The following is a 14,547-nucleotide window of genomic DNA, read 5'->3' as shown; positions in this document are numbered from 1 at the left end:
AAAGTTTGGTGAAGTATTTCACATCAGAGCCAGCAACCAGTAAGGCAGTGGTTCCCAAATGTTTCAGCATTGGGACCCATTTTTTAAAATGAGCCTTATCAGAACCCACCAAGCTTTGAGTCTAAAAAACGTTTCAATTTATCAGCTGTTCAAGCTTCTGTTTTTAATCATTTTTAAAAGTGGGTCCTGATTCTAAAAAGTTTGGTAACAACTACTCTAAGGGAGTAACAACTTATTAAAAGACGCAAATATTTAATAGATAAAAATGCTCATAACAGCATTTGAACAGACTGATTAACCAAATTCAGAGTACAATGGCATATATCAGTTAAATGTCTGCTGAAACAGAAGTGAAGGATTTGAGTATGGGTTGGGAAGAGTCAGTATTGTTTCCAGGGGAAAAACAAATTGAGGATAAATTATAGATTGAGGATGGCAAAAACTGTTGGGAATCTGTTGGTAAATTGTCAAATAATTTGCAGTCGATTGATAATGATGTTTGCCTCTCAGTTGTTTAACAATAGCAATAACAAATAACCTAATATAGTATAGGAAAGAGAGACTTAGATTCCCTGACACTTGCATGTAGATTTTTGTTTGTATGTACATCCCAGTGTTTGTTTGACTCAGGGGGGTGTAATAGATAATTTATGTCTAAGCCAGCATTTGTCATATGGCTCTTATTGAGACTGTAGTTGATTAATCTCAAGGTTGCAGGTACACGGGAAAGGTAGCTCCTGTAAGCCTGTTGTAGATAATGCATGAGAATGTTTATGCAGAGTTATACGGTGATTTACAACTCTTGTCACGTTTCTGGAACCCATTAAAAGCAAAAGGAAAACAAGTACAATTCAGAACAGTTAGTTGCTGGACCAGCCCTTTTCTAGAACAGTGTGTGTATTCTTGCGAAGGAAACTCTAGAACCCACAATTTGAGAGTCACAGAGAGGTGTGTCTCCCTTCTGAAACTTGCTGTCAAGAACTTGAAACTTCCCTGAGAGGGAGTAGTCCTGACCTCTCTTGAAAGAGACCATTTCTTAACAAACTTCGGATGCTGAAGACTCTTGACTTATGAGCAGTCTTAAATGTCCCCTTTTCAGATAAGGTGGTGGTTTAGCAGATGGTGACTTCTTCAGCTCCAGACACTCTTGGGTAACACTGATTGGACCTAATTCAATCTTGCTTCAGTGCTGAAACAGCCTTCATTGGATGAATAACCTTTGCAGGGAGGAGCGCAGCAGGAATGCTAGCCTGCAAATTCTCTTAGATATTTCAGCTGGTATAGGCATGAGCTAAGCACCAACTGGTGGAGCAGTTTCTGAGGCCTTTATAGTTCTATATCACTCTTTCATAGTTGCTTCCAGTACACTCCTGGGTGCTCAGTTCCAGTTTCCATACCAGCCTGCAGCCTTTGTCCTTGACTTTTGGTATCCACCTCCTTGCAGTTTCTTAGTCTTGAAAACTGAATAAATTAGTTGCTTTGCTTTATAGACAGAATTATGCCTTGTTACTGTTCCTAGTTTCCTGGATTACACTCCTTTCTCTGCACTTTTTTGCTGTGTTAGAGATGGTACAAACTCTTGTAGCAAGATTTTGTCCCCAGAAGTCCTATACTCTTCAACAGTTTTCAACCAGATTCTTAATGCTGTTGTCTGCCTATTATATTGATCTTTTTATACCTTGAATGTATGTTTTGTCTTCTAGTAGATAATGCATTGAAGGGCTGAAGGTTGAGAAATATTGGCATATGGATTGAATATTTTTTGTACCTCTTTTTCCTTTTTACTGATTGACTTTCAACATAAATGAATCTTCTTTCTTAGACTTGGGGATGTTTTTTGAAAATAAACTTTCCTGATGAGAACTTGACAAAGAAATGGAAAGAAACTTTGATTTCAGATATGGAAAGCAGAATCAAACAGGTAATAAAGATGCATAGAGATGGGCAGTGCTGTACATTATCTTTAGCCTGAGTTTTTCATGCAAATCTATTACAACTAATATGTAAACATATTCCTTGTTCTAGTATCTCCTTTTTATAATTTAGGTTTGAAAACTCTTCTTACAATACATTTTTGACTTTTTTCTAATTTAATTACATCAGACTAAGGGTTGGTATATTTGCTTTTCTGTTCACAATATTTACAACTTCAGAGGACTGCAGGCGTGTGTGTGTAAATGATCTTGAATTAAGATTGAATATTTGTGTTAACTTGTAGATAGAACAGAATTGAAAATATTCCCGTGTCTTTTATTGGTGCTTGCAGAAGGAATACTTCTGTCCCTTGGCCCCACTCAGTTTTGTAGAGAACTTAAGACTGGCTGTACCCTGCTCAACTTATATCCTGAATGTGCAGTTATCTTATTTTTATATAAACAAAAATCATTTGCAATAATTTAAAGTGTATTTTATTTTTTTGGCTGTTATTGCCTTAAATTTTTTTCTATAGTAATCCCAAAAAATTCAGAATGGTGGTTGTGCCTCTTTTTTTCTTTTGCTGTTTCTGAACAGGAAGCTGCAGTTCAGCAGATCAAAGTCTATTGTTGCTGCTTTGAGAAATTTGAAGGCGTTCACCCTCTGATTAGGAAAACATTTGAAAACTGTGCCATAGAAGCTATTAATTTAGCATACCAGGTAGGTTGCCATACTATGTGCACTTTCTTGAGAGTAAATATTGTTGAAATTGGGAACCATTAGGTTGCATGATAAAATGAATGGTAATCCTGTAAGAGATTAAGGCTGCAATCCTGTGTACACTTTCCTGGGAGTAAGCACCATTAAACACAATGAGATGTACTTCTGAGTAGACATCCATAAGATTTAGCTGTAAATGATGTAGCAAGTTTGAGAAACCGAACTTGTATAATATGAAAATCATATTGTGACCCAATCCTGCATGTGTATTTTCTATCCTTCCAGGAACATACGAACCTCCTTGACGTGATATCTTCCTACAACCTGAGCAAGCTAGGCAAACTTGTATCTGCTGTCATCACAAAGTCATGGCCATCTGATGAGGCAGGAAAACCTACAAGTGATTATGAAGTAGTTCTGAATCATCTGCTTACTTGGCCAGACATTAAACATCTTTTTACCTTCAATGGTATTTATCTATAGCAGGGTTTTTCAAACTGTGGGTGGCGACCTGATTGTTGGTGGGTCACAAAGCTTTAGCTGATAAAAGCTGTTGGTTGAGAAGGAAATGCGTGGACCCTTATGTAACGTGAAATTGAGCCATGTTTGTTCTTGAGTAGGCAAACCTGTCTTGGTCCATTGGAAAAGGCAGGCTGAGAGGAAGCCAATGACACTAGAATGGTCCCAATTTGATGAATGCAGCCCCCAAAAAACACCCTTCCCTCCAAGCTGATGAATATATTAAGACTTATGGAAAGCAAAGCTAAGTTACATGTTTGTGTTTACTCATTAGTAAGCAAACATGCCTTGGCTCATCAGGCAAAGAGGAATGCAAGGCCAGGTAAGGGTCAGGTCAGGCAAAGAGGAATGTAAGGTCACCAGAATGGTCCTGATCTGATTAAAGTGGCGCTCAGCAAATGCTCCAGAAGGCAACCCCCCCCTCCCAATTAAAAGAATGAAACAGAGACTTGAGCTGGTAAGGTGATTTTTTCTTTCTTTTTTAGACTTGTAAAGCTAGGTGGGTCCTGATAGTGATATGGTTTAAACATAAGAATAAAATTGAACTGGGCACTGGGTAGGGCTGAAAATCTTACTGATTTGTGTGTGTGTTTGGGGGGGGGGCGTTATTGCAGGCAGGCCACAGAGAAAATTCACTTGGTTGAACAGAGCTGGCATCCCCTTATTTAATTATAATATTAATTATTAACAGTATTAATATTAATTTGCTTGATGATGTCACTTCTAGCCATAAAATCACTTCTGGTGGGTCCTGGATTGATTATCATTCTAAAAATTGGGTCACGGTGCTAAAAGTTTGAGAACCACTGTTCTATAGCATTTAATTGATAGAGAATTCTGGGATCAGTGGAGTATATCACAGTTAGTTGATCTTAAGGTTCTAATGGATCTAAAAGAACTTAATGGATCAGTGCATAGTTTAATAGGAAAGATGAGCTAAATAATAGAGAATTGCTATTATGGATATTATGGAAAGGGAAAGTCATGAGACAATTGGTTTAGCCACCATGTAGAATTTGTGTCAAAATAGAAAGCTGGTTTTTGTGCTGTGCTTCTGAATGGAGGAATGTAAGCCCTGCATGCAACCACACTGGTGACCACATTCTGTGCTAACTGCAGTTTCTTAACATTCTTCAAGAGAAGGTCCACATAGAAGATGTTAAAATAATCTAATATTGATGTCACTAATCCACTGGTTCCCAAACTCTCTAGAACTTTAGGGACCACTATAAGTCTTTGCGGGGAAGGGGGGAAGGCAGTGATGCGATTCCTAGGATCGAGCTGGTGACAGGGGTTTCATTTTATTTACCAGTATTGGCAGCAACCTCTAGGGCAGGGGTGTCAAACATAAGGTCCGGGGGCTGGATGCGGCCCCCAGAAGCTTTTTATCCGGCTGCTTTTTATCCTCTCAGCTGCTGAGGTGTTACCACTGAAATGGCAGCCCACATGAAAATTGGTCTTTCCCAAATCTTGAAATATGATCAAGATTTGTGTATTTTCTCTTCTCTCATTTGCAGTTAATGAGTTGCTATATGAGAACAAGGTCTGGCTTCTGGCCATTAGCTGCTTAATGATGTCACTTTCTGCTTAATGACATCACTTCCAGACCTCAGCAGGAGCCCTGAATGCTAACTTCGGCCCTCTGTATGAAACGAGTTTGACACCCCTGCTCTACGGGGTGCAGGGAGCTCTGTGGAAGCTTCTGCAGGGCTCTCCAAGCCTCAGAAAATGTAAAAGTAAAGGTTGCAACTCATTTCTGGTTTCTGATCATGAAAACAGAAGTGGGTCATGATCTTTATTTTTACATTTTCGGAGGCTTGGAGAGCTTGAGAACCTCTGCACTAAGGCATGGATCACCTAGGTATGGTTTCAGCTGTTGATTCAGCCAAAACAGAGCAAAGGCTCCTCCAGCCACAGCCATCACCTCAATCAGTTCAAGAGCAGCTGTTCATTCAGGAGAATACCCAGATTGCAGACCTGCTTCTTTAAGAGGGAGTACAGCCCCATTCAGAACAGGACAGTAGTCCAGTATCTGCATTGTGAATTTCTGGACCAAGAGATCCTCTGTCTTACTTGGATTTAATTTCAGCTTGTTTGCTCACACCCAACTGCCTCTAGAGAGCAATCTAGAACCTTGATTGCCCCCTTAAATGCAAAGGAGAAAACGAGCTGGGTGTCATCAGCATATGAATAACTGTCCTACCCCAGATCTCCAGATGACCTGTCCCAGTGGCTTCACATAGATGTTTAACAGCATGGGGGAGAGAATTGAACCATGTGGTGCCCCAAGTATCTGTGTACTCAGGGTGGTGAGCATACAATCCTCAGTGCGGGCTTTTGGGATCTGTTGGCCAAGAATGAGCAGAACCACTCCAAAATGGAACTTCTAAGCCCCAGTTTAGTCAACTGACCAAGAAGGACGCTATGGTTGATAGTGTCAAAAGCTGCCAAGAGGTTCAGCAGGACTAGCAGTGTCCAGTCTCTGACACAAGTCTCATCCACCCTCTCAGTTCCAAACTCCAGCCAGATTGAAATGGATCTAGACAGTCAACTTCCTCCAGGACCCTCTGGCGCTGAGACCTCACCACCGGTTCAATTACCTTTGCCCAAAATGGGATATTTGAGACTGGCCATAAATTATTCAGTATGGTAGAGTCCAGGAAGGATTTCTTCAGAATAGGGTGAACTATTGTCCAGTTCTGTTGGCATCATCCCCCTCCCTTAGAGATGCATTCACCACCCTTTCTGTCCACTTAGCCAGCCCCCCCCCCCGGCAGATCTAATAAGCCATGCTGGGGCTAACAGACACTCTCACACTCCAAAGAATCCTATTCAAATTTGCAGGTTTTACAAGCTGTATAGAATCCCCAAAAATAAAATAGATGCCACAGAGATATCATTAGATCAGTGCTTCCCAAACTCCTACATGTGTATGTGGGGGAGGGGCTGTGGCAGCAATGTGATCCTTAGGATCATGCTACTGCTGGAGTTGGGAGGGTTATTTTACTTACGTTCAGTTCCGGGGGGTCCAGGGAGCCCTCTGCAGGGCTTCCCACACCTCCAATGATGTTAAAATTAGAAAAAAGCAGGCACGTACACTTTTGTGACGAAAACCGGATATGCTCTTTCTCATATTTTTAACATGTTAGGAGGTGCAGAGAGCCCTGTTGAGGGCTCCCTGGACCCCCAGGATCCCCAGGCTGGTAAGTAAAAACAAAAACAAAAAAAAAATCCCATCCCCAGCAGCAGCAGCAGCAAGATCATGGGGATCGTGCTGCTGCCTCCCTCCCTCCCTGCCCCTTAAAGGGCAGAGAGGAGTGCTTCCCTACTGTTGGCTCCCAACCCACCAGTTTGGGAACCATTGCATTAATTATTCCCAACATGTTGTGCTGGATATGAGTGACTTTATCTGTGAAGTGCTTTACAAACTCATCACACTATGTATTCCTCTGCATCTACTGGAGGGGTCAGATGGGGCAGGTCTTGTACCACATGAAAAAACTCAGCTGCATGGTTCTCAGCAGATGCAATGCTGGTAGAGAAGGAAGCCTTAGCTGCCAATACCGCCACAAAATAGGCTCTGAAATGAGCTCTAGTCTGTGTTGTCGGATTGGCAACAAATTTTCTGCCATCGTCACTCAAGATATCTGCCCTGCCACTTCATCATCTACAATGTCTAAGTGAACTAAAGAGGTGCTCTGACTCCATATCTGGGCAGAGGATGCTCAGGAGTGATCTGACCCAGAGTCCTGGCCATCTCATTTCAGAGATCGACCAAAGCACTGGGTGAGGCTCTGGCAACAGGAAAAACCCCCAGCAGTTTAGATCTGTCAGTTTCTGAGGGCAATCTGTGCAATGTGGTTCCCCCACTCCAGTGGAGATGAGGAGCCGTGATAATACGAAACCCCACCAGGAAGTGATCTATCTATGACAGTGGTTTCCAGCCTTTAGGAGCCTGTGAACCACTGAAGCTAAAATTGGAATTGGTGCAGACCACGTGCAGTGCTGACTGCAGGTGGTCTGTTCTCTGCCTTCTCTGATAGTTCATGGGGAAACATTCTCTCACGGACCACCAAAGAGGATGGAGAATGGATTGCCGACAGTTCAGTGTCTCCGCCCCCTCTGGTGGTCCATGGGGAAGCATCTCCCAAGTGAGCGCTTTCCCAGAGAGGTGCAGAATGGACTACCTGCAGCTAGCACTGAAGTGTTAGCTGCAGACAATCTGTTCTTTGTCCTCTTTGGTGATCTGTGGGGGACCACTTGCTCAACAAGATGCTGGAAGTGATCAAAGGCAATTTTTTCCTGAGACCTTGCGGACAACTTCTCAGAGTATCAGGGACCACCATCAGGGACCACCACCACAGGTTGGGAACCAATGATCTATGACAAAGGAGTTACCTTAATTTCCTCTGCATCCAGATCACCATCCTCCTGCCCAGCAGTGAACACGTAGTCCAGCGTGTGTCCTGCTTCATGTGTTGGGAACAGAATCCTCTGACCCATTGTTGCTATGGCAGCCATAAAAAACTGAGCCACACCAGTCCTCGGGCTCTGAATATAGACATTAAAGTCCCCCAAAATGAATAATCGGGGGCACTCCAATACCACGCTCGAGTTCACCCCAGTCAACTTAGGCAAGGGGATTAATGGGCAGCATGGTGGGCGGTACACCAACAGAATCCCAATTCTGACTTGCCTCTCCAGCATGGCATGAAGGCATTCGAATCTGGTGAACTTCTGGGCAAGGTACCTCGTAAGGGGGATAATACTGTGATAGACCATCACACCTCTTCCTTGCTCCATAGTTGTGGCTGCTGCAGCACCTGGAAGCCTGGTGGACAGATCTGGGAGAGACCTGTATCTCCTGTCTCATCCAGCCAGGTCTCCGTAATGCAGACTATCCTCATGCACCCCCAGCAGCATTGCCCTTAAAAAGAGCAAGAGGGAGACCAGAAAAAGACCCTCTTTTGCAAATAGATCCAACACTCTGCTGGATCTGAGCCAGCAGATCTATATACCTCTCAACCAACCCCTTCTAATGCACACATCCCACTAATACCTCCCTCTCACCAAGGCTCAGGCTGCCACACAGCCCCACCCCCCTCTCGCAGAGGCCCAGGCTGCCGCATCCCTTTTTTCATCCCAGGAAGGGCAACCTAGAAGGTGGGTCCTTGCCCTTTCTTCTCCCTAAAGGGATGACGAGGAGGGGCCTAGAGAAAAGGGCCCTACCCAGAAACAGGTGGGAAAAGGGGTGAGGCTTCCCTCCAACACTAACCTCCTGCTTCTGCCCCTGCTTGATCACTTCTATTCTTTGATGAATGTGCTGTCTCCCTCTCACAGCTGACATGATCTCATGCTCTCTCCTTCCTACTACCTTCCTTCCCCTTGCAGATGACAAGAGCACAAGGGGTGACAACTGGCTGTTGTTGATCAAAAAGAGTGTAGGTTGTATATGAGTGGCAGAAGGCAAGTGGGGAGATTCAAGCTCATCAGCTTGCATACAGTAGCTCTCAGATGACATCGGGGAGGAAAATTTAGCAGTTTAGAACTCTAAGAAGAAGAGCTGTTAGCTTGCTTGCTTGCTTTTTTCTTTAAATACAGGACCTTCCTGGTATCCTTGGGGGTTCCATTTGGGAACCCCCACTGTTAAGTGAAAACATGGATAATGGGGGACACTCCCCACCCTCCAGAAGTGAGGGGAGCCCAGTGGCCTGCAGGGGCGAGGGTCTTCAGTGGCCTGTAGAGGCTGCCTGCGGCCACTGCTAACATCAAATAATAGGAAATAGCAAAAAAAAAGCTGCTGAAACCAGAAGTGACATTTTTAATGCCTTATAAGGCGTTGGGAGGGCTGAGGAATCCTGAGGCCTGGGGTCGCCCGTGGCCTCTGCGGGCCTCAGAAGACCCTCCAGAGGTATGGGGAGCCGTTCTTCCCTTGGTTCTGAAGGGGGCGTGTGCAGGAGGCCCCAGAAACTGCAGATACGGGATCCGCGGATATGAGGGCTCCCATATACCTGAGCCCTGCTAACTGGGCAAAGAGGCACTTTTTCAACTGGTGCTCTTATATTTAGCAGGGGGAGAGTAACAGTCTTCACCCCAGTATAGTGTCTTTTCTAGTGTCTGTCTGCTTGTATTCTGCATTTTTAAAAATTCTCGAGCCCTTTGGGTCAGGGAGCCATTTAGTTATTTGATTTTCTGTGTAAACTGTTTTGTGAACTTTTTTGTTCAAAAGCAGTATATAAATATTTTTGATGATGATCTTGCAGGGGCTGATAAGAACATTCTGGACCAACTTACTGATGAAGCCAAAGATCTAATGACTATTGCTGACTCTGTACATACAAAAGCTTCTGATGAACTAATGAAGGGCTGTATCCTGGTCAAACATTTTGATATAATTGCAAAGCACAGGAAACAGTTTTTGTCAATTTCAGAGTTAAGTAAGTGTGTGTTTTTTCTTCATCTGAAGGGGGAACTGGGTAACATGTGAACAAAATATTGGATTAATATTAGGTATAGTCCATACTCTTAACGCAGTCTTCAAGACTTGTTTTGGATGGAATAACAGCAAAACTGACAACTTGCCTGCTTCTGCTCTGTCATGCAGAGACAGGGTAAGCCTTGCTGGAAAAGGGCCTCAGATTGCTTAGGTGCTGCTTGCAGCTCTGACCATAAATGATATGCCAACTGTTTGTTTTTTCCTAGAATATTTGTGACATGTAACCGTAGCCTTGCAAGATGTGGGAGTATCTCAGGAATTTGCCATGTAGGAGGTTTTAGTTTTAAGAACTAGCAGGGTGATTAGCCATAGTGGTTTCCCCCTTGTCTCCCGGGGTGGAAGGAGGGAGAGGTACTGCAGGAGCCAGCAACCCCCATTATTCTAATTAGAGACCTCTGCCTGGGGGACACGGCAGCCAAGTTGTTGACAAGTGTGAGAGTCTGATATGCCCTAGTCTCCTAAGGACTTGCTTATTATGAGAGATAGTGAGTCCAAGCCAGAGAGGGGTGTTTCTGGTGAAGGGAGGGGTTCTGTACACATGGTTGTGATTGCAATTTTATTTCAGAATGGAAACAACTTTCAGCCATGGAAAAGTCAGAGCACAAATCGGAATTGGAAGGAGTGCTTAAATTGAGACTGCAAGAAGTGCTGTGTGTCAGACGTGAACAAAAATGTTTGGGGTCCTTCTTGGACATGTGCAGAAAGGTGCAGGATTGTGTTGAAGGTAATGGTTTTTGTAGGTTTTAAAATGGATATTGGTTTTCTGTGGTGACTTTGTTTGAAATTATTCTTAATTTGTTGCTGAAATTCAGAATAGAATGACAAGGCAACAGAAGCTTTCAAGAATGAAGGAGGAAAATAATCTAGGTATTCAACTATTGAGATAGGTGTTTGACACTGTAATATGACTATGCATCAAGCATCATAGGCAAAATCAATTGAAATGAGTTTGTCTTGAGTTTTCACCTCTTCTTTATTTTCAGTGGATATTGCTGAAATTGAGCAGAAGCACCGTGAAAATTTGACCTCAAAAGCACTAGATGATATTGTGAACGTGAGACATCCAGCTTCTCATGGAGATGATGAAATAGAGACTTATTACAACCTTAGTCCAGACCTGAAGAAGAACATCCAAGTGATGCACAAACTTAAAGAAAGCCATGTTTTCCAGTATTGCTGGGAATGGACTGCCAAAGAACTAGCAGGCAATGCTGAGGATATAACTAATGAGGAGGCCCTTACCGTGCTGAAACTTGAGGATGTGCCTTGTTCCTTATTTGAGCCATGTTACAATGAGTTCACCAGACTGTATAAGAACATCAAGTCTGGAGAGCTCACATTTGCTGAAGTGGACATACTCTTCAAGGATTTTACCAACAAATATAAGGAGCTCAAAAAAGATCTTCAGATAATGTGTGAGCAGCATTCTGACGATGGAGAATGGCTAGACCAACGAGCTCAGCAGATCCAGCAGTATCACGAATTGCATTTGGCTGTGGACTCGGCTAAGGTTATTGACAAAGTCAGGGAAGGCTTGAACCTTTCTGGTGACTTCAGAGTCCTGCAGCTTTTACTGAACTTCGTAAGTATAGCTGTTTTCACATCACCATTCATGACGCTGCCTTCAGCCTTTTGAAAGAGCACTCCAGCATCATGTTGTAAGCACTTGATTTTTACAGCCTAAAAAGTATTTGCCTTATTGAGATGTACAGGTGCAACCTATTTATCCACGGATTTTTTATCTGAGGATTTGTCTCAGTTGGGTGTTGAATCCAGTGGGGGGGGGGGGAGATTGAAAGTCGCACACACCTTTGCCTCCTTGCCCTGCGCTGTTGTCTTGCTCCATTTCAAGGCAGCCCAAAACACTGCAAAAAGGCTCTGCCTGGCACAGGCAGGGAAATAGCCCAAGAGCCCTGGAAGAGCAACCCTTGCCAAGGAACAGTAACACTCCTGGAGCCCCTGAGGCAGCCAAGTCTGAAGAGGGCAAGGGGGGCGGACAACCTCTGTAGCCAGAACACATGCAGTGAGGTGGAGCACTCACACACACACTCTCTCTCTCTCTCTCTCACTCATACTCACAGGGGCAGGTTCGGTAGCAACAGAGGGGTTTGCTTTAAAAAACCCAGGGAGTGTTTCCCAATTCCCCCCCCCCCCCAGACTAAGATGCTGCAGGCTCTCCATGTTCCAGCTTATGGAAACAAAACAGCCCAGCAAGCAAGTCTTCCCAGCAAGTCAAAGCATGAGATTTAGGCTACAATTCAATCCACACTTTCCTGGGAGTAAGCCCCATTGACTAGAATGGGACTTACTCCTGAGTAGGCAGGCATAGGACTGGGCCAGGGCTTTTCAAACTGGGGCATCACGATGCCCCAGCCTGTGGGCCCTGGCCTCTGCTCCCTTAAGAGGTGGGGGCAGCATGGAGGCAGGAAGGAGGCAGCAGCACGATCCCCAGGATTGCACAGCTCAGAGGGCTGCAGGGGCTTGGGTGCACTTACCCAAGCTTCCAGCAGCCTCCCCAGGGTGTGGGGAGCCCAATGCGAACCTTTGGCAGGGCTCCCCGCAGCAGTGAAAGTGAAAGTGGAGCGATGGCACTCCACTTCCGCTTTAGCCGAGGCAGGGCGCAATTGCTCTGCTTTTACATTCACTGCTGTGGGGAGCCCTGCCAAAGGTTCACAGGGAAGGCTGTGCACACCTTACCCCTGTTCGTAAGTGCACCCAAGCCCCTGCAGCCCCCTGAGCAGCGCGATCCTGGGGATTGCGCTGCTGCCTTCCACCTGCCCCTGCTGCCTCGCTCCCCGTGTGAGTTTGAAAGCCACTGGACTGGGCTCTCAGGCTACAATCTGATCCACACTTTCCTGAGAGTAAGCCCCATTGACTACAATGGGGCTTACTTCTGAGTAGAAACGCATAGGACTGGACTCTTAAAAGCTCAGCATCCCACCTGTGAAAGAAGCAGGACAGCTGGCGATGGGGAGGGCTGAGTATGGAGCGGAGGAGGGGGAGGTGAAGGAGCAGGGAGGGGATTGATAACAGCTGCCTTAGTTTCCCAAGTGTCAGGCTGCAGTGTATTTGTGTAACTCTATGGAATTTAGCACAAGGTGTTTTTTCTTAATCGCACCAGGTCACGGAACGGAACTCACGCGTATAAATAGGCTCCACCTGTAATTTGACATAGATCGTCTATAACCTGACCCCAGTTCAGAAAAATCTGCTGAAAAATTAGAGCAGTTTTAAAAGTAGATGTTAAAATTTGACTGCCCACTTTTGTGACTGTGCTTGGGCCAACCCAAACCACACTTCTCTTGGTAATTAGATTTTTATCAAAATCTACAGCACATCCAGAAGTATGGTCTCTCACTGGTCTGGTGAAAATCTTTTGTGTATTTTTGAAGTTATGAGACTTCAAAAATACACAAATGCTCTTTTAAAATGCTCTTCCTTTATGGACAGAAGTGCAGCAGTTGCCCTCTGGCGTGAGACAAAAAGAGGTGATGTGGCACCTCTAAACTGGCAAATCCAGTATTGTTCAGCTCTCAGGGTTGAGTCTTTTCCCCATGATAACAAGACTACTGTTAGCCCTGTCACTGTGACAGAAGGCATGGTGGGGGAAGATAGCATCTCTGATTTGTTTGGGGGTGCGAAGCGAAGTAGAACTGTGTTTCCTTTGGTTGATGTGTGAATGAGAGGGAAGGGAGAGAGAAATTGAAGAGCCAAAGGAATAACAAAGAGAAAAATACAAGTTGTGTGGGGAGGGGGATGTGATTCATATCCACTGTCACCTTTGTTTTTTGTTGTCTGCCTATGAGGTGCATAATTCCCGTATGCCTAATGCTTTGACAATGCCTGTTGCATTTTTAGTTGTAGTGCATTACTTGGTTGAGCGAGTCCCTTTGCTCCTGTGATTTAAAAACAGCCTTGCTGACCTTTGTGATAAGACAGAGTTACTAGGCAGACAATCCATCAATCAGTTTCTCTCCAGGTGAGTCAGGGACCCCCTCCCTTCACCCAGAGCAAAGTGATGTTTCTTTCATGTGATGTTCTTTCTTTCATGTGATGTTTCTTTCATGTGATGGGGGGAAGGGAGGGGTCACTTTGCCTTGGAGAGAAAATCAACCACTGCTGTCTCTCACATTAACAAGGCTATTGTTAAATGACTGTTCTCCTTTAAATGGCCCTTCTCATCAAGTTGAGATAGAAAAATCTGTGGATAATTAGGATATACCTGCAATCCCTTGCATGGCACTTTCTACAATAGTAAGAAAAGCAGTTTTTAAAACGGTGATTTTAAAGAGATGCATTTCCCCCCTTCTCCAGGGATCAGCACATTCCTTCTCATTTGTAGAGTCCTATTGACACTGGAGAGCAGGGAATGGAAAAACGGAAAAACAGAAAAACTCTGAATATTAATTTATATATTTGCTTTTCAGAATAATGAATTGTCATCCTTCCAGCAAAAAAGTCTGTCTTGCATGAGCCGTGAACTGATACATGCTAAGAAACTGCTGCAAAGCATCACTGAATCACGTCGTGTGTGCCTTAAGCAGCTTGTGCTCAGGCGGGACTTTGTCAACTGGGTTAAAGAGGCTCTGGAAGGTACAACATGCACATCTGCTGATTTGTTTCGTGACTGTAGGCGGGAAGTAACTATAAATATGTACATTTGGGATGTTCCTGATATAGGTGATGCATGGAGGAAGCATCAGGATGCTGTTTCATACATTTCTGTTAGGTTTACTGTTCAAGTTCCAACCTGCAAGAATAGTTGGGGAGGGGGCAGGAATTAAAGGTTGACTTTCCCTCTTCTTGCCCATCAGCTATTACATTTCCCCATGCCTTTTCTTCCAGTCCTTCACTTTCTGCCATATACCTATCTTATACTTCCATTTTTTGTCTCTTCC

General features: G+C 44.3%; 1 protein-coding gene across 5 annotated transcripts in view; it reads left to right on the top strand.

The window, feature by feature from the left end:
- RNF213 (ring finger protein 213) overlaps nucleotides 1-14,547 on the top strand; it is a 125,223-nt gene that overhangs the window by 35,303 nt on the left and 75,373 nt on the right. For 4 of the 5 annotated variants that reach the window (XM_066616877.1, XM_066616878.1, XM_066616876.1 and 1 more), the window contains 7 exons: nucleotides 1,823-1,921; nucleotides 2,512-2,634; nucleotides 2,920-3,103; nucleotides 9,417-9,590; nucleotides 10,215-10,373; nucleotides 10,633-11,231; nucleotides 14,077-14,242. In XM_066616877.1, the coding sequence (XP_066472974.1) occupies nucleotides 1,823-1,921; nucleotides 2,512-2,634; nucleotides 2,920-3,103; nucleotides 9,417-9,590; nucleotides 10,215-10,373; nucleotides 10,633-11,231; nucleotides 14,077-14,242 (1,504 nt within the window). Of the gene's footprint in view, nucleotides 1-1,822; nucleotides 1,922-2,511; nucleotides 2,635-2,919; nucleotides 3,104-9,416; nucleotides 9,591-10,214; nucleotides 10,374-10,632; nucleotides 11,232-13,609; nucleotides 13,629-14,076; nucleotides 14,243-14,547 lie in introns of those variants that run through there. The other variant, XM_066616880.1, reaches the window with a different exon arrangement.

The sequence above is a fragment of the Tiliqua scincoides genome, chromosome 2 (genome assembly GCF_035046505.1).
Source record: "Tiliqua scincoides isolate rTilSci1 chromosome 2, rTilSci1.hap2, whole genome shotgun sequence".
Lineage (NCBI taxonomy): Eukaryota > Metazoa > Chordata > Lepidosauria > Squamata > Scincidae > Tiliqua > Tiliqua scincoides.
This window is presented reverse-complemented; position numbering and strand designations above follow the sequence as displayed.